Raw genomic sequence first — 20,500 nt, forward strand, 5'->3', positions numbered from 1 at the left:
ATTAAGTTGGAATATTTTAGCTCTAACCTAGGTTATTTGTTGAATTTGAAATAAATTAAAACCTTTAACGAAAACTTAGTTTATTAGTGTCATTATTTCTGAAAAAAATAAAATGATCAGATTTTATCAAATTGAGAATAATATAAATTATTTTAAGAAAATGAAAATAAATAAATAAATAAATAAATGTATATGTACATTTATTTATTTATAGGATTCGGCTAAACTTGATAGCAAGTAATAAATATTTCAAGTATGTATAATTTCAAGTAATAAATTATTCGCCATGCCTTTTACATGTTAAATCTCTAAATTTGTATTCAAATACAAATTTAACAGGCGTGATGAGAAATATAGATTTTTTTGAAATTTTTAAAAGATTGGATATTAATTATACAAATAAACAAGTAAATTCATGTTCAAGTATTAATTTAAAAAAAGACAGTATTCAACAAGAAGTTAATTCAAAAGAAAATCAACCACCTGAAAGTGGTGGATATAAACATCGTGAAAATGATGGAATATATTTAGACATTAACTTCAACTCTAACTCTATTGCACTCCAGCCATGTATCGCAATTAAAGAGAAATCATTCAGATTACCAATATTTGAATTGACGTATGATTTTCAAATGCCTAATACTACATACCAAGTTAAACAAAACAGCAGGCTTTATGAAGAAATTTACTCATTAGTATATGCAAATTATTCAAATATCATAATTAATGAGATTACTCCTTCGAGAAAAATAAAAATTTCTGAAACAAAACCTATTTTTGAAATCTCTGAAAAAGAAGGGAATCAATATTCTATATTTTGGGATGATGAAGATATCAAATCCAACTCATCAATTTTACTTGGTGAGTTTACTGGATTGCTGTATAATGACGAAAAAAAATACTATAACAAGTATTCTTTCAAATTGCCCAATGTTTCAAATGAAGAGTTAAGTGTTATTTTGGATGCGTCTCATTACTGTAATGAATTTGCTTTTCTAAAACATTGTAGGCTCCCCTTTCCATTCGATGATCAAAGAATAAGACCAAACACTCAGTTACAGTGGTTATTTATTGATAAATGGCCACATCTTGTTGTATTAACTATTCCTGGAATCGAAATTAAACAAGGCGATGAACTTGTTGTCGATTTTGGGAACAATTATCATATGTATTACGTAAATAGTTTGAAAACAATATTTAAAAACATCATCAAAATTAAAGCGGAGAATACGCAAATTTTCCAAATTTGCACTGTATGTAGACTTGAACTAGAGAAAAGCATTATTGAATGTAAAAAGTGTATAATTTGCCGTGAATACATACATGATAAGTGTGGTTATTATTATAAAAACAGTGGAAACTCGGTTTGTTGTACTACTTGTTTAAAAAAATCTTTTAATATTATCTTTGGCATTAATAAAAAATTTGATTATCCCTTCAGCGGAACAAATAATTCGAGTAAGGATTCAATTATTAGTATACTAAAAATTTATGATGGGGATGCATGCGAAGAATGTTTATCATTGTTTCGTAAAAAAGACTTGGAATTAGAAAGATGTAAGTCTGCATTCTTTTGTAAACTACTCCATGAATTTTATCAGGTAGATAAACACCCTGATAATATTGACTCTTTTTATGCAGAATATAATTCCAAAAACGAGACAGAACCAAAGTCAAGCATTAATATGGACATTAAAGCCCTTGAAAATATTTATTATATTTTTGAAAGACTAGTGAAATACTTAAAGGATTTTTATGATGAAAACAGTGTTTGCGAAAGATTAAAATTTGAATCATATTTTTCCCAAGATAATTATGTTGGTTATTCAAACCGTCAATCAAAATGTTTATTTCCAGATTCGTTAATCTACGAAACATGGGGAAAGTCGAAATGGAAAGATTTTATTTTTTGGGATCAGGCAAAAAATTCTTGGGTCGGATTACTAAGACCAAATGGGATATTTTCAAGATTCGATTGCTGTAATAAATATCCAACTATAATTGAAAGTTTTTATGAAACAGAAAAGTGGGTAGAACAGAGAATAAGCGAAACTACAATTCCAAAGAATTTGATTTCTGCAATATTGAATAATTCTGATAAAGGTTCCAATTGTAATGAAAAAGACTATTCTAAAAGTCAAGAAGATATTGTTTCACATACTTATTACCACTCGCCGTATTTACCTACTGATCTAGCATCACACCCAGACTTCAAAATATTCAGCAATGAAAATGGAAACAAGTATCAAGGTAATTTACCTCCAGTCAACGAAACTAATAATCTATTTTCAATGAATGATAATCAGTTATTGAATGGAAAACTCAAGAACGCAAATGCTACTCATAGTGTTGAATCAGAATTGTTCTCATTTTCAAATTCGCCTGAATTTTTATTAAATGATATTAGACCACGTGTTTCTACCACAGGTTATATTCAATGCTGTTCGCCAGTCAACAGAAAACGTAGAATAAGGTCAACTCTCCCCTTAACTTCGAATGCTGCAAAATGCCCAACTGAATGGAGAGTAAGAGGGATCACGTGGCATGCAGAAAGAAAAGCATTTATTGTACCATATAGAAGAGATAAAGATGGTGGGCTTACTTCAACAACTTTTGGTGCAATGAAGTATGGAAGCCCTTTGACTGCATTTTTAAAAGCTTTAGAATTTAGGGAAAATTATTTAAAGGAGCAGGCGACAAAGTTACCAGAAGAAATAAAGCAGCCAAGTGTTATTTGTGATCAAGCATTATTAATTAGAAATTTACCAAATATAATTTGGGATTCGAACAAACTTGTATGGAGAGCTCTTGCAGATGAGGAACTCCTATGCAATAATAACTTAACACATAAATTAACTTTTTATACACAAGATATTGAAATAAACGCAATGCCTTATGGAGCAAGAATTGCATATGAAATAGCCGAAGTTTGCTATATTCGTAGAAAAGCATTACTTCTTAACTCAAAGGTAAATACTATAAAAAATTCATCTGTAAGCCGTATAAGAAATAAGAGTAATTCATTAGAGGGTCATGGAGACGAGTACCAATTGATATTAGAGGATCAAAACCATTTATTATTACCTAAAAATTCACAAATGGATATTTCAAACTCGCAAAGCTCTTGTTTCAAACAAATCAGGTTGAAAATTATTTTTCCAAATGGAGAGGAAGTTATTAGAAGTGACTTGATTGCATGGCATTTTAGGAGTAATTCATGGATAATTACCAATATGATTGATGGAAGTACATCTAATCAAACGAAAAATATTAGTTTCCTCAATTATTCAGATTCCAATATAAAACAGAAATCTCTTATTCAATCATTAATTTACGCAATTGAATGTTGTACATCTATACCTCCAAAGTGTCAAGTATACGTTCATGCAGAGGAAGCTGAGTCAATAATTGATTCTGAAGATCTTGCGGAATTGTTGAAACCTTTCCCAACAGGGATATCGTGGTATTGCAAAAAAAGAAGGTTTTATACATCAAATGGGCTTGATAGTAATGGAAGAGGACAACACTTTAGTATTGCATTATACGGTTCACTTATTTCTGCATTTAATGCCGCAATTGACTATAGAAATATTTTTTTGAAAAATAGGAGAAAGGCTATTTTGCCAAAAGTTGAATGGATTCTATGCTTTCCTGTTAATCAATGTTCAACTAATACAGGTTCAAATGAAAGAATAAGCGATTCAGATATTATTAATAATCGAGATATAGTAAAGGAATTGGATAGTTGCAACATTTATCATTTATCCGATAATTATATGGGGAGTTGTAACGATAGAAATATTGATCGAATAAATAGTCAAATATCATCATTAAATACATGTATTTCAGGAGATTCATATCATTCTGGAAGTGATTGGCTTCAACATCCAACAACAGTTTCATTGTTGGACGATCAGATAATTGAGCCACAAAATGATTTGGATAACAGAATAATGAATATTGAATTAATAGAATAAAAAAAAATTGCCGCTACAAAATTATTGTTAATTAGGCTGCAGTAATATTTACTAAATGAACAGAAACTCGATAATATCTCAATGCAACGTTGATCCCACTGTTTTCTTCTATTATTCAGGTAATAACTTCCACAAAAAATTGGGATTATATTTTATTGATGATTTTACCTACGAAAATATTAATAAAATTTTTGAACACACAAATGAGTCAAAACTAACTTTTACTCCAGCTATTGGTGAAATATCAGACCCAATTTTTTCCGGAGAAACATCTATTGAATATTCATCCGAATTTTTCCCAAGATTTTCCTGGAGCAAAAACGATACTTTTGGTGCATTTACAACTGGTATTTCTCGCGAAATAAAAATATTGTATTTGAACAAGGGGCAACTCCAAATTTCAGAAGAGATTCATACTCCTGATTACTTTTGTTCTTGTCTTGAACTAAATAATTATGTAAATTTTCATTTATTGGCTTCTTCCAATATTAAATATTTCAATTCTCAAAATTTCGCTCAAGGAATTATTTCTATAATCGATTCCAACACTAAACAAAACATTGTAAATTATCATAAAGGTTCTAGCTTCGAAAGACTTAATAATATTTCCGGATATCCTAATAATGTTAAGTGGATAAACTCCAACTGCTTGGTTTCTGGCTGGAAGCTTTGTAATTATTCAAGCCAATTGCATTTTTACGACATACGAGCTAAAGATGCAATTTTTGCTACCAATATTATGACCAATTGTAATGAACTCCTAGCAGTTAGCCAAACTGGAGGTAATTATTTACTTTCCAGTAACTTAAATAACATTATTTGTATATTTGATATAAGGTTTATGAAAAATGAACCAAGACAAAATATTATTCAAACATTAAACTGCATTTATTTTAATGATAATGAGATCAACGATATACAGTGGTTTCCAAATGGAGAACTCAATATTTCAATTTATACTAATGATGGGATCTTTATTGCAGAGTTAAATAAAGAAATAAACTCACATATATCTTTTGAAGCATACAAGTCAGATAATCGTTTTGAAAATATCTATTGGAATGAAAATTTAATCAAGCATTACAAGCCATTAAGTCTTAAAGAAGATTTCAGCGATACATTTTGTTGGGTTAATTATTTTGGAGGAAGTAACAATAAACATTCATTAGTATACACAACTTCTGAGTCTGCATATCTTTTATCAAATTTAGAAATTAAAATTAATTCTTTTCCTACCTTTCGAATTTCTCCACTGGATTCTCATTCAATAGATACGAAACATAAGCCTCAAAAAATTAATTACAGGGTTTCAAATTCTCCAAAATTGTTTGGTTACTCATGGATTCCATATAGGATAATAAAATACTATAAAAATGATAAGAAAATTGAAGAGTACAACTGCATAGAGTTATTGAGAAGACTTGAGAACATAAATTCAACAGAAGCTAGAAATTTGGTCATTAATCAAAATGATCAGAAAAAGTTAATTGATATTGGAATTTTCCCATTAGCATTAAATAACTTAACTAATATTATAAAAATTATTAAATCTGCTTCTCATGCATTTAATTACTTATCAACTTTACCTAATCGAATTATTCATTGGAAAGATATTTTGAGGCAATTTAACAAGCAAGGCCTATTTAGTGGTGAAAACGTGTCTGTTTTAGATAAATTAATGTTACCAGGAATCAGAGACTTAGTTTATATTTTTAAGTTGGAAGCAGGGAATAGTGATATATCTACCCAGCTGAGATTTATTAATGTCAAGTATGAAGATTTAGAAAATAAGTCTTCTAAATGCTTGAATATGAGAGAAAATTTTCATCACATTGAAATATTTTGTTCTCCTTTTAGAGAGAAGTTAATAAATCTTTTTGGAGTATCCTCATTTATTATTGAAACGCCTATCTTTATAGACAATAATGACCCAATTCAATTAGAATCATTTTTAATCACATTTTTTTGGAACTGCATTACACTTCAATACCAGAATTTTATTTCTCACGGTGATAAGCTATCAAATATTCTTGATAATTTTATTGATAATGAAAATAAGCTACTCAAATCCTCTTTTTTAAAAAATATTAAGTTGTTTTTTAATTCTGCTGGGATTTTTATTTCGAATTTATATTCTTCAGAAGAACTAAATAAAATTTCTTTAAGCAGAAAAGATATTCAGTTCTACTACTATTCAATTATTTCAACAAGCGAACATTTACTAGATGAAGATTATTACTTGCCTATTTGGAACAGCAACATTCATTTTGAATCTAGTCTTCAACTTTCAATAAGATTTATTGTTGCATTTTCCAAATTTATTAATATCCATGATCAAAACAAGCAATTTTCTTCATATTTATTGGATGAACTATTAATTCCTTCCATGAGAATAAACTCTTATATTTATATTCCTGCTAATTTGTTACTTTTGATTGGAATTTATTATTTACCTTTGGAGGAAATTTGTAACTTGATAGAAATAATTATAAGAAAAATGGCTCAAAATGGTTTTTTAGATGGAATATCAATTTTAGGGTTTAATACATTTACTGATGAAACATTTTTGTTAAGAAGTTTTCCTGATAACTACAACTCTGAACAATTTGAAACCTTTCTCGGGAATTTCAATTTGAACGAAAATCTTGATTCGATATTTTTAGAGCCAGAAAATAATATAAATAAAAATTTTGGTTATAATTTGAGCTCTCAAGTATTTCTTAATTTAATTTTTCGCAAATATTTATCTCTTTCATTTGGAGATATTCAAACAGTTGCATTAATTGGATCGTGTATTCCTAATCTCTCTGGTGGTCTCAAAAAAAATATGGAATTATTAAAGATTTGCATTGATGAATACAAAGATTTATTGAAGAATAACTCTTTAATATATTATCTAATTTATAGCTCAAACATAATCGGCCTTTTAAAAAATGGATCTAAATCCGCAAAATTTACTTATAATAATGTATCGGGCATACTTTATGAGCTTAATATCCTAAGATCGAGTTACTATAAAATGATTCATATTGACCAGGATCAATTAAAGCCACTATTACCAACTGGGAATATATTATTTTGCTATTATTGCGAGCAGCCATTATGCCAAGCATATTTCGAGCAGAGTTGCTTTTTTGAAAAAAGCAATTCGAACATGGATTGTAATTCAATAATTTCTCAATCATTCAATACAGACCTTTCTGAAGTTCAATTAGACAAAAAAGAAATAGTTTTTAAGAATATTTATAATAGAGACTATCAGGTAGGATATTCGTTACGTTGGACAAGCAGTAATAAATCAAGTATAAATAGTTTAATTCAACCTGAAGCTATTCAAAGTTTGGAGTTATCATCTATGATCTTAAACTGCCCTAATAAATATTGTAACAAACCTCTACCAAGATGCGTAATTTGTTTGACAGAAATGTCTATCAATGTGATTAGTAATTCAATCAATGATGACGCTGCGCAAAAGGACTGTACTCAACAATGTAATTATAATAAATTGAGTAAATGGTATACTTGGTGTTTGCATTGCCACCATGGCGGATGTTTTAAACATATCAGTGAATGGTTTGAGTGTTTTGATGAATGCCCTGTACCGGAGTGCAATTGTTGGTGTAATTCAGTAGATCGTTGGCACAAATTATAATTGGTAAAATTTTCTACTTTAATATTCACTATAGGTATCTATTAATTTTCTGTCTATTATTTTTTCAATAGTCAATGATTAGTATCTGCTTCGTTTATTTTAACATTGACATTATCATCTTGCTCTACGTTGCCAAGCGATTCATTGCTTGACTGCTCCATCTCCATAATTGAGTCAGCAATCCTTGATTCATATCTCAATGAGATTAACCATATTATTCCGATTACAATGCTAATTGCAAAACCTATAAACGTGGCAAAATTTAAAATAACGATAAGAGTGTCTTTGGTTCTACCGACCATCCCACAAAACGTAACGATCCCATTTGTAAAGTCAACTGAAACTTGTCCACAATTATGAGCTTCTGTCTTTATACTATTTAAAATCATTGCACTCCCAAACATTTTCCTTATTCTATCGTTTAGAACCAAATTTAGTCTCTCGACCTCATTAGCTGCAAAGTTAGTTGGGTTAATTAAATAATCGTAACTAATACTGGCAATGTACTCTTGGAATTCAACGTATTTGCATGTATTATTATAGTATTTAATATAAAGGCTGTTATTTCCAAAATTGGGAATTTCCTTTATTCCTTCAATATCTATCCAAGAAAATGGATAACAAAAAAAATTGTGATTATACAATTCCATTGATTTCTTTACCCATACTAGCGTATGTTTAAAGCTCGAAATTGGATAGTCCTTAAAATGTTTATTATCTTTATGATATTTTTCTATGGCTAGCTGATCAATGTCTGTGTCTGCTGAAATGATTAGATTCTCTTCTGAATTTGTATTATCCTCTGTAATAGAAGATGTTGGCTCAAATATATTTTCTAAGCTAGATAATTTTGAAGTAGGATTCTCCTCAGTTTTCTCTTGTTTTCCGTTAATAGTATCTGAAGTATCTACCAAGTATTTTATTTTAAATGGGTATATTATTGATTCAAGAACTTCCAAGCCAGGAACCTTAATTGGCAATGACTGAGAAATCATTAAAGTTGAAACATTAGAATTAGGACTGCTACATAGAGCAGTGTATGTAGTGTAGCCGAATATAGAACTTTTCATTAGCCAATTTTCTTCTTTGTAGCTCTGAGTTATTAAAACTAATACAGGCACGTCTTGTTCATCTGGTGTAGATTTCTCCACATCTGGAAAGTACATTAAAGAATATTTTATGTAGTCTGTTATATTCATGTAATTAAAACATTGTTCTGCTATTGCTTGGCTGGTGGAAATAATATTGATATATTCTGGAACAATTTTTGACATATCATTGACAAAAGAGCCTGGTAGCAATTGAACTAATAAATAGGATAGACTGCTTTCTATTGGAGCATCGTCCAACAAACCAACTATTTCCTGATTACCGAACCTTTCAGCAAGTAAAATATCATTTGAGTTACTTTTTAGTAGTTCATTATTATAATTCAAAAACAAATTGGAAATAAAGTCATTTTTATTCATTGCTCTGCTTTTTGTACTCAAATCTCCCAAGTATAATTCACTTTTTAAACTCTCGTTACTAAACAAGTGATTCTGATTCAACAAAAATCGAGGGCTTTTATTTGAATAGTTGAAAAATATGTCTTTAATATTTTCGCTATCTTTGGACTCATCACTCTGAAGTTTATTAAATAAATCTAAATATATATGATTTTTTATTCCATGATATTCTAAAACCCTTATCCTATCAGTTATAAAATCTTTTTCATTAAGATATCTTTTGTTATCACTTTTAATCTTAATATACGATGCAAGTGGATACATACATATACTCATAATCATTCCTAATTCGGGACTTACAGTTGAAATCCAATTCATCCCTATTGGACTAAACAAATCACTAACTATCCAACCACAATAGTCTTTCCCTACTGTTCCTGAAACCGTTAGAGTATATGAAACAAATGAAACAAATGTAGACAATCCCATAAATATGAATGCGACAGCAACCAATGCTGACCTACTTTGGAAAAATCCAATGTGACTTCTTCCAGATAAGAATAGTTTTATGTGAAGAATTGAAAAAATAATTGAAATTACTCCAATTATTGTAGATGAAACGCATAGCACTGTAATTATTACAAACACAATGTTGCTTGCAGTCCTAGATACATTTAAAAATAATAAAATGTATGAAATAAATTTTTTGAAAATTTCAAAGTATTCATTAACACTAAATGACATTGATGAAGTATCCACTGATTTTATAATGTCAGTTATTTTATTTAAAACCGGAATCATAGAGTTAAATAAAGTTTCATTCACTGGCATAAATGAATTTACAGCATTTAATACAGAGTTCTTAAGTAATTCTTTGGCCGGAATATACCAATCAATTCCATTAGGATTAATTACTGATGAATTGGTAAAAACATTTGCTAATTCATTTAGTCTTATACTTAGAGCAGTTGGAAACCCTGCACTTCTAATGTAATTAATTGTGTCTTTAAAAAATTCAATTAATGTTTCAACTGAACCCAATTCCTGAAATAAACCGTAAAGTGGTAGTGATCCAATGAATGGAACTGTTGTATTTGTTTTCAAGAATGATTTTGCAATACTGAACGAACCTGAAGTTGTGTTAATATTTATATTGCCATTTGAAAATGCATCCGCTCCAATTGCAAACCAACAAACTGATGTTAAAAAAGAATCAGAAAAGGCAAAAAAGTTTACAATAATCACAATAGAAAGAGTAATATAAATAACACATAGTCCACATAATAGGGTACTCAATATATATATACTCAGTTTTACTTTCCATAATCCGTTTGATGTTTCTTCAAATGAAACAACTCTGTCGTTCATTACTCTGCACAAAACAAACCCAAGAGATACGGCAATAAAGGTAAAGATTGAAATACCAAAAATTATACAACTGGCAATTTCTCTCCAAATCAATGCATCTAAATAGCTGGATATCAGCGGTTTAAGATTTATGTGAGTTTTATTGGAATCTGCAATGATTGCATTTTCAAAAATTATTCCTGCTAAGACACTATAATCTGAATGCCACGATTTGAACGATTCCCACATTTCCTTTTTATAAGCGAGATCACTTTCTTGAAGTTTGTCGTACCTCCCACAGTTTTCAGAGACAAATTCTTCCAGAGTAGATACCCTGGAATAATTAATAACTTGCTGTGCCTTTTCAAGGCTAGATAAAATATATGGAGTGCTAACTGACCATGGTATATCTGTTAAGGAGGCCTCAACTTTACCAAAAAGGTATATACATATACAAAAGATGGATGTTATGCAATATTTAACAGACATTTTGCTCCATTTTTCAAAGTTAAATAGGCTTCATGTAATTCAGAGTCGAAATTCACATTTTGGCGCTAGTACATTCGAAAACTTTTAATTAAATAGAAGTAATAAAAATAATTGTTTATTAAATATTTTTTTCTTGTAAGATTTTACAAATTCTAAGTAATTCCCTACATGAACTAACTACATTGCACTTAACTTGCTCGATATCTTTAATATCCTTTGCACTGTTGTACAAATTCTTAGTGATTTCTAATAAGCTTTCATTAAGTTTAGGCGCATTTGAATTTAATTCAGGCTCTGAATTTAAGTTACACCTTATTTGAGAATAATGTATGTCTCTATGTTCAAAAAAATGGCTTCTTTGATTGGATAATAGGACCTTTTTGTAGTTTTTATCATCAAAAGCTGAGCCACTTAATAATTTAGGCGAATTTAAGCACTCGTTTTCAGCAGAAACAGTGTAGCATAGTGATTTTGCGTTCGATAATATTTCAAGTGGACTAATAGATAAGTTTGATTGATTAACTATTAATTTCAACGTATGGTTAAAGTCAGAGTTTACTATTGCACTTCTTCTTGCAAGTAGTATTGAAATAGCAATAAAATTTACTATTGGTAAAGATGATTCAACTGCTTCACAGACCTCTTTATTTATATTTTTTCTCCCTTTTGCAGAACCATCCATTAAAATTTCGCTATTAGAGAATTTCCCATTTTGAAGGGCATCACAAAAGATGCCTTCCCAAATTATAATTGAATTATTCAAATCGGAAAATTCTCTAGAAAATAAAAGTCTAATCCATCTTAAAAAAATAAGTTGGGGTTCAATTTCATGCTCTCTATATAGATGAATAAACAGCTCATAATCTACCTTTTCTAAAATGCCATAAATATTTATACATCTATGTACTATCGGAGGTTTATTCGAATCATCGTTTTTCATTGAATTATTATCATTTGAATTACACTCATTGTATGTGGATTTAAACATATATTTTAAACCAAAAACATTCATAACAGAATTAAACATAATATAAGTATCTGCTTCTATTGAATCGCTCCTAAAAATGTGTTCTAAACTGAAATTATCTCCATTGTATTCATTCTTTGACTCTAGACCATTAGAATAAACTCTATTATCAACAATTTTCTGACTGTGATTTATCAAAAATAAAATTGCAGCAATTTCATTCATTCCCTGCTTGTATCCCAGATCAGGGTTCTCGCGTGTCCATGTGAACAATATTCTTTGCAAAAGTTGTCTCGTATTTGAGTCAGAAAAAAGTTGTCGTTCAGAATAGGTTCTTGTGACGTCTTTCCAAATTTCATCTAATAATTCACCATTTTTGTGTTGTTCATTCCACGGGTTATTAGCAATCTGAGATAGAGGATGAAACTTTAAAGGGTCCATTGAAGTAACTTTACTAATATCTAATTTATTTTTGTTAAAAGAGCGAGAATAATTGCTTCTCTCCATTTCTAGTAATTCGTGAATTTTTTTATAGCAATCATGAATTGAAAGCGAAAAAAAATCAACAGGGATAATTCTGAGTAGAATCATCCACTTAAGACGTGGGATATCCAATATATTTTCATTTTTTCCTTGTACATATTTTACATTACAAACATTTTCGGTATATTTAATAAAGTTTTGTTTTGGATTACCTTTCAAATATTCAAAAAAATCTATAAAGCTTGAATCTTCGATTTTTGAATAGTACTCGTCATTCTCAAAAACTTCAAAATCTGTCATTGTAAAATTTCACAATAATACAAATCGCAAAATTACTTAGTCAAATTCCCCGCAAAATCTTTCGCATTATAATTGGAGAAATTTATTTTTTTTTCATGGATATTTGATAGTAGGAAATCAAGGCGTTTTTCAAAAAAACTTATATAAAAACTGCTGTTTTCAAATATATCTTCTCTATTATTAATCTCCCTATATTTGGAAATTATAATCAATTTTCTAATTGATATCACAAAAGTTAAAATGCTTACTTCATCAATTAAAACGCTCCCAAAAAGTTCGATACTTATTAGTTGGGTCGGACACTCCTTTATACAATCATAAACTCTTTTAAACAGATTAATTTGACTCTTTATTTGCGTCCCCCATTGTTCAAAATGGAGCTCAATTTTCGATATTTCATCTGAATTTAGTGTTTTTTGGCTTATAGCTTTAAAATATTTGAAAATCTGACAAGTTGCTACCTGGGAAATATTCAAATATTCGTTACAAATATTATCAATCTCCCTTGGGAAAAATACGGAGTTATTTTGAGTTTCCATACTCCGTAAACTTTCAGATATTACGTCCAAGATTATTATCGAAAATAAACATGAATTCTGGTCATTAAGCAAGACAATTTGTTTAATTTGATTTTCGTATTCGTTATAGCAATTTAAGCCACTGCCGTGAGAATCTTCATTTTGATGTAAGAAGTTACTACAGAAATATTTGATAATATGGATAAACGAATTAAAAGTAAGAATTGCTTTATTTTCGATGGACGCAGCTTCGTCAGTTATTAAATAAATTAAACAAACCATTAAGTTGTACCAATAATTGTGGTTAAAACACAACAAAAAAAGAATTGTTCCTTCATGAATATCATTAATGCCAATTTTTGTACAGAATAAGTTTCTAATTCTATCATTTTTTTCAACTTTTATTTCCAAAAATAATTCAGTTTCCAGAGATTCAAAAATAGTTCTTATTATTTTGCAGATCAAACATTTTTTTTCAAGTGTTAACTGTGTTCCATTACATATGTTGTTACAAACCATCTTTAAGATTTTATCAAATACTATCTTTTCAAGTTCGTATACTATAAAATACGGAATACTATCATGTCTTGCTATATTTTTGTAAAACCTAATAAAAAAAATAGAAAATTCCAAAATCGCAATTTGATCTTCGAAAAAGAATCTTCCAATTTTGCTGTTTATTAAATCTATATCAGTTTTTTCCTCAGAGTTTTCATCTTCACCTTCGCTAGTCTTATATTTAGAAAGCTCTTGGTGATAAATCAGGTCAAAAACAGACTCTATTATTGAATCAGATTGTTCGTTTTCTAAAAAAACAAAAGACAACTTATAATTATAACCAATAAAAGATAAGCACCCTGTCAATACTTTAACTAAGTCTGTTAATATTGATAATTTTCTAATTTTCGTCTTCTCATTTATGTATTGCTCTTTATTGTTTGCTGAAATTAAATGTTTTATGGACTTTAAATTGTTATCAATTAAGTTAAAAAGTTTCTGAACGAAGGTATCCTTCTTTTCTGATATAGATAGAATGTCAATAATTGACGAGTAGAATTCAAGTAAAATTTTCGGATGAATGATTTTATCAAAGGCTGGAGATAAACAAATTAATGAGTTTAATTCTCCAGAATCAATATATTTAAAAACATTATTAACAATTATTTTTATCAAGTATATATGCTCTGATAGATTTTCATTAAAATAGTTCTTTGGATGACTTATTGATAAATATAGATTATTGTTTAGATTAGAGAAATCTATATAAAGTGTTTTAGATTTTGAACTGATGTTTTTCCAATAATAAATTAGATTTTCCAAACAATTCGATTTTTCATTTATAGGAAATTCAAGTTCAAATAACAAACTCATTAGTTCTAACGCCGTTATTCTTAATAGTGGATGCTTAAATGTTGTAAAGCTATCTCTAATAAAAACCAACAAATTTTCGTAAATTGAATTGTCTATAGATTTGAAAGAATTCCAACAAGATTGATTTTTAAATTTTTTCATCAGAACAATTCCCAAATTTAGAATTCCATGAATTAAGTTATATTTATTCTCTGAATTGTTAATCGAAAATTTGATAGATTGAAAAATTAAATTTAGTAAAGAATTGGCTTTAGAAGCTTGATTATTCGAGTTATTGATAAAAATTTCAAGCAGGATTCCATCTAAATTTGCATTAGAAATTTCATTTAGTGGATGTAAACTCAAATTAGGGATATTTAATGTTAAAAAAATAATCTCTCCCAATAACTTTGAAGAATACATTCTAACGAAATATGAACTTGAATAAATTGATTTAATAATGCAAATAGCAAGCTCGTATGAGCAATCTGCCCATGAAATAGATATTTCAGTAAGTAGTAACAGAACCATTCCTTGAAATTGCGTATGAGTAGAATTTAGCAAAATATCAATAATGCATGGCTCAAAAATACCTGAAATTCTTTTAATCGATTTTAGTGAAAAACGGGTAGAAGTATTGATTTCAGATATCAAAGAATTAACACAATTATAATCAAATTGTTTATTTAATACGATTGATAAAACATCTTTGAGCACTTTATTAAATAAAATGGGTAAGTCGTCTGACCCCGGTGTGGTTTTAAAATCATTATTAAGAATTTCGCATCGATTGTTCGTCTTGCTAATATATTCAATATTACTTTCTATTCCGTTTGCTTTGAAACTAAACCTTTTCAAAAGTGCAGACATTAAATTCAATGAAGAATTGCATAAAGCAAACCCGTTTTCGTCTTTAACTTTCAAATCGTATATTTTAATATTATTGAATGCTGAAAATAAAGAACCACATAGTAAACTCAGATCAAAAATTTCGCAAAGAGTATTTGTTCCAGAACTGCTTTTTGATTTAGAAATTAATTTTGCGAGGATATGATTAGAGTGAATACTGCATCTATAACGCTGGAATAAAATATAATCAGAATCATAATCTTGCTTATTAATAATCCCATTAAATAAATTAATATTTAGGCTAGCTATTATTAATAATTTAATTGTATATTTAACGAGTTTATGTAATTTAAAGTCCTTGATTATAATCGATACTAAAATATTTATTATATTACAAAGATTATTTGATTTTCTTTTTGGAGGAGGAATATATAATTTTTCAAGATTGTTATTTAAATTGCCATGAAGTAAAAATAGCTTATTAGTATCATAAAATGAATTTGTTGTGATGAATTCATTGTTAACATATCCAGATTTTGTATAACCGTCGAAAAACTGAAAAAAAATATTGTCAATTTGTTCATAATCTAAAATACAGTTTTCAACTTCTCGATGATTAAATTTATCATTATTGCAATCTGAGCTGAGCTCATCAAATGACAATAAAGAATAAAGAATGTGTAAAAGCAAATTTTTTGGTAGGTTATCTGTTTGTTTGTTCAAGGAGCTTTTATAATATGTTAAATCTTGAATTTTTGCCTTATTTAAAATTGAATGTGAGCTCATTAAAATAAAATCATTGAAAGTTTTAGCAGCTTCATTATTTATCAATATATGAATTCTTGTAATTGGCAGCTTAAAACCTTTATTTTTTGATTGCTTTTCATGAGAACTCTCAAATAATTTTGTACTATATGAGTTTATTATTGCGTAAAATATTTCTAATAGGTTTTCGGAACTTCCTGGATGGTCGCACTTCAAAATAAAATTGATATAAATTATACATAGCTTATAGGAAAAATAATAGCATTTTTTAGAGTTAAATGCGATATTAAGACGATTCAAAAATGAATTCAAGTATAAATTTGATGTGATAAAATCATTAGGAATTGAATTTAGTTGATTATGAGATTCCTCAAAAATTGAATCAATGGTAATTTTTGCCAAAATGATTTTAATAAAATTACAGACTTCTTCGATAATTCTAGAAAAGTTTTGATTTAAGTTTTGGTTATAAAATCGTTCTGAAGGATCTAATTCTTGAATTAACTCATCATGAAATTTATTTGAATAGTTAGAAATAAACTCAGAGTCGGATAAAATAAATAATAATAACGTAAATAAATAAAGAATCTTCAATAAGTTCCAACACAAACGTTTAAAATTATTTTCAGAGTTAAATATAAATTCTGAAATAAAAGACATGTTGAGTAAGTTTATGATGCTTTGTAGTGGAATATTGTTATTCCCAAATATCAATACGTTAATATCAAAATTATTAGAACAGAAATTCTGAATTCTTGTAATTAACTCAAAAAATATTACTTCACTTAAAAAAAAGTAAATATTGTTAATTATATCCAACATTTCAAAGTTTTTCAAGTTGAATAAAGTTTTTAATAATATGATTATGCTTTCTCTCTGGCTTTCTAAATCAATGGATAATTTTTTCATATAGTAATATAGTAAAATATTGGACACATAGTATTCTCTAGGCCGAATTATTTTAGATAATTTTTTCAGTATTGAAAATGCACGATTAAAAGAAGGTAAATTATGTGGTTGAATAGTGTTAAAATGAAATTGATCAAAAATCTTACAAAATTTTTTATTATTGATTAGTAGGTTATTGACTAAATTCTTGCATTCGTTTGACGATGAAAATAATTGAGATTGAATATTTGGCATTACTGACTCAACGATACATCTCTTGAGAATGATACTGCAGTCAAATAGATCTCCATTTAAATCTTCAAAAGAGAAAGTTTCTAAAAACAGAAGAAATATAGGCAAATATAAGTCAACCTTATCACTAGAAATCTGAAGTCCAATAGAAGTTCTTAGGAAATTGAATATTTTATGTAACCATGAATAGTATACATCTCTAATTTTAAGTGGAAAAGTCTTATTCAATAATATTTTATTACTTAAAATAAAAAATTGACCAAATATTGAAATAATACGAGACAAAACCCCCGAGCAGATATTTAATGGCTTAATATTGCAAATAATGATGTATAAGCATTCCATTTCATTTAACAGGCAATTTCTTTCTGATAAATTTTTCATTTCTGAAGGTTTTATTGATAGAGATAGTAACTCTAATATTCTCGACAGAGAAATTGAATTATTAGAAGTTAGAGTTTTAATAAAATAATCACCGTGAATTTTGGAATATGGTTTTTTTTTGGAGTCAAAAATAACTACCAAACTAAAGTTATTAGTTAAATAATCTCCACCTTCAAATTCATTTTCCCAAAACAAACATTCACTTCTTTTCAACTCAATTAGTGTTTGTATTTGAATAAAGTTTAATTCCGTAATAAATGAATTATCTAATCTCAAAATTTCTTCAAAAAAACGATCAAATATTAAGGGTAATTTTTCATAATAATATTTTCTATCTGCTTTTTTTAATATTTGAAGTATTCTAGTAAATATGTCAGACTTTCCTTCTGGAGTTATTATTTCTTTTTTTTCAAAATTATTATGATCTCTTTTAATAATTTGAATCGACGTAAATAAAATAAAATCTAAAAAAAAGTTTTCTTCTAATCCATTGTTAATTTCTTCTTTTAAAAAAACCCTTTTTCCGAGATTAAACCAAGCCAAAATTAAATTTTGTGATGAAGAAGATATATTATGTATTGAAAGTGAGTATACTAAATAGTATATAAGCTGGATTTCAACAAAACTATGATCTAATTGAGTAAGGTCAAGCTGATCTATGCTTAAGTTAATAAATCTGTTTAATTTACAAAATTGATTTTTGAATTTATGATTTTTTGAATGATTTAATATTCCGTTGAAAAGTATATTTAATGATAAAAATTTATTTTTATTATTATTGAAACTATTGTTTAATATTAAGTTCATAAACCAATTTAATGGACCTGAGCTTATTTCTTCAATGATATCTTGTTCAAAAATTGAATCTAGAACTAATAGATAGTCAACAAATTCCTCCAAAATTTGGTTAGCCAATTTGGAATGGTAATTAATCGGTTGGTCTAAAAATGAAAAGATGATATCTGAAATAGGTGTTAAATAAAAGCAAAGGGCTGATAAATTAATCGAAGTTTTGTCTATACTTGAAATTTCATATTTAAATCTTGAAATCCAAATTACAAGAGATTGCAATCCATACGCTGAGTCTTCATCTGACTTGTAATCAGTTATTAAGCACGCCAATGAGTGAAATGATACTTCAAAGATTTCATGATTATTAATAGGATTTTTAAATTGAACAGCATCATGTATCATTGAGCAACAAAGAACTAATCCTCGGTAAAATGCCACTTGACAAACATTCGAAAATTTGCATTTTTGAACATGCTCTTTAACATTTTTCGCAATTTTATTCATGCTTTTTATATATAAGTCATTTTTATCATCATACGTAACTTGTTCACTAATATACAATAATGACAAAAATAGTCCAATTGATGTTATTAAATCTTTGTTAAATTTGTCAAGACTATTTGAGCACAAAATTCTGTAAAAAATAGAATTAATCACCTTTTTCGTAATTTTCCCATCCTTGTGTTCGCCTAAAACAGTATTAAAAAGAATTTTAGTATATTTTATTAAACTACTAAATGAATTGCTGCAGCATATCACAATACTAGAAATACGGTTTAATATAGATATAATGGATAATAATATTTGCTGATCAATTTCAAAATAATGATCTATAGTATTTTCCATATTATTACTGTTTAGAAAAGATGTTATTTTGTAAGCAAAATCTGGGGTTTGAAGTAAATAAATTAATATTTTTTTTAATACCAAATCTAAATTATATATTCCTTCAAATAATATTGGTAATACATTGTTAGAACGTAAAGTTTCTTTGTTATTAAGTCCTGCAGACGAAACTAACATTTCAAATAAGTCGTTGAGGATAAATTGAACAGAATAAATATATTTTTCAATTAACAATTGATTTTCTCCCTTAAGTAAGTTAGAATTATTAGTATAAAAATCTGTATTAATATCTTCAATCATATTTTCCACAACAAAATTGACCAAGTTATTAAAACTATCAAGGACAAATTGGGTGTATTCTGAAATATTTGGTTGAATTATCTTCGATTTCTGCATAAAGCTTCGTAGGTAATTCAATAATTTTCTCTTTAGGTTTCTGTTATTTTCTACGAAAGCAATTAGTAGTAGTATTAGGCAACAGGACCTACTTATGCTAGAAACGTCTGTTGAACATATCTTCCCTTCTGCATTTCCATATTCGAAATCAATTTCTAGACCTAATCCAATTTCACGAATGATTTGAGCAACATCTTTCTTCACATAAGGGTATCTATAAAAATATCTATTTGATAATTTGATCAATAAATTATTCATAAAAAGATAATTTAGCACTGAAAAAAAATACTTAAACTGAAAGCTAATTGTATTAATATTAATAGATTTTTAGAGCAAATAGATTAGACTAGGAATTTTGGATTACCTGCTATTAAAGAACGATATTCATCAACCAATCCAATAAGATGGAATTTCAGACTGGGGCGACAAGGAAGTCGTCATGAATCAACGCAAATTGTCAATCATCATACACTCCAATACTTACTGAAAATGCGAAGACCAAGGCTAATTGAAATTCAATACCTTAGTAGAATAATAATTTGAGCTCAGTTATTAGTTGTTTCTTCAAAAATACAATATTTCAGAAACACGGAAACCAAATACATCATTGCATTTAAAAATCGCATTTAAGTGATAAACTCCATCCGTAATAGAGGTAAAATCGATCCCTAAGCCATGGTAAACTTACGAATAAATTATAATCTTCACATTTCATTTAGGACACGGTAGTATATAAAATTAATCTAGCTTAGCAATAATTTGATAGTTTGATAAGAGCCTCAGGACAATACATTATG

The 20,500-nt window shown here is 28.0% G+C and overlaps 5 protein-coding genes across 5 annotated transcripts; 2 read left to right on the top strand and 3 right to left on the bottom strand.

Annotated features, from left to right (window-relative positions):
- Nucleotides 1–344: 344 nt before the first annotated feature.
- Nucleotides 345–3,977, top strand: cgd3_2970 (conserved hypothetical protein; the record flags this gene model as incomplete). The annotated part of the gene is made up of 1 exon (XM_626854.1): nt 345–3,977. The coding sequence occupies one exon, from the start codon at nt 345–347 to the stop codon at nt 3,975–3,977; it is 3,633 nt and encodes a 1,210-aa protein (XP_626854.1).
- A 55-nt stretch (nt 3,978–4,032) lies between these two features.
- cgd3_2980 (conserved COOH terminal-specific cysteine rich domain) lies at nt 4,033–7,629 on the top strand (the record flags this gene model as incomplete). The annotated part of the gene is made up of 1 exon (XM_626855.1): nt 4,033–7,629. The coding sequence occupies one exon, from the start codon at nt 4,033–4,035 to the stop codon at nt 7,627–7,629; it is 3,597 nt and encodes a 1,198-aa protein (XP_626855.1).
- A 71-nt stretch (nt 7,630–7,700) lies between these two features.
- cgd3_2990 (hypothetical protein with signal peptide and 7 transmembrane domains) lies at nt 7,701–10,913 on the bottom strand (the record flags this gene model as incomplete). Its single annotated transcript, XM_626856.1, has 1 exon — nt 7,701–10,913. The coding sequence occupies one exon, from the start codon at nt 10,911–10,913 to the stop codon at nt 7,701–7,703; it is 3,213 nt and encodes a 1,070-aa protein (XP_626856.1).
- Nucleotides 10,914–11,031: 118 nt separating this feature from the next.
- On the bottom strand, nt 11,032–12,663 carry cgd3_3000 (TBC domain containing protein; the record flags this gene model as incomplete). Its single annotated transcript, XM_626857.1, has 1 exon — nt 11,032–12,663. The coding sequence occupies one exon, from the start codon at nt 12,661–12,663 to the stop codon at nt 11,032–11,034; it is 1,632 nt and encodes a 543-aa protein (XP_626857.1).
- Nucleotides 12,664–12,695: 32 nt separating this feature from the next.
- On the bottom strand, nt 12,696–19,961 carry cgd3_3010 (hypothetical protein; the record flags this gene model as incomplete). The annotated part of the gene is made up of 1 exon (XM_626858.1): nt 12,696–19,961. The coding sequence occupies one exon, from the start codon at nt 19,959–19,961 to the stop codon at nt 12,696–12,698; it is 7,266 nt and encodes a 2,421-aa protein (XP_626858.1).
- Nucleotides 19,962–20,500: the final 539 nt, after the last annotated feature.

Source organism: Cryptosporidium parvum, chromosome 3 (genome assembly GCF_000165345.1).
Source record: "Cryptosporidium parvum Iowa II chromosome 3, whole genome shotgun sequence".
Lineage (NCBI taxonomy): Eukaryota > Apicomplexa > Conoidasida > Eucoccidiorida > Cryptosporidiidae > Cryptosporidium > Cryptosporidium parvum.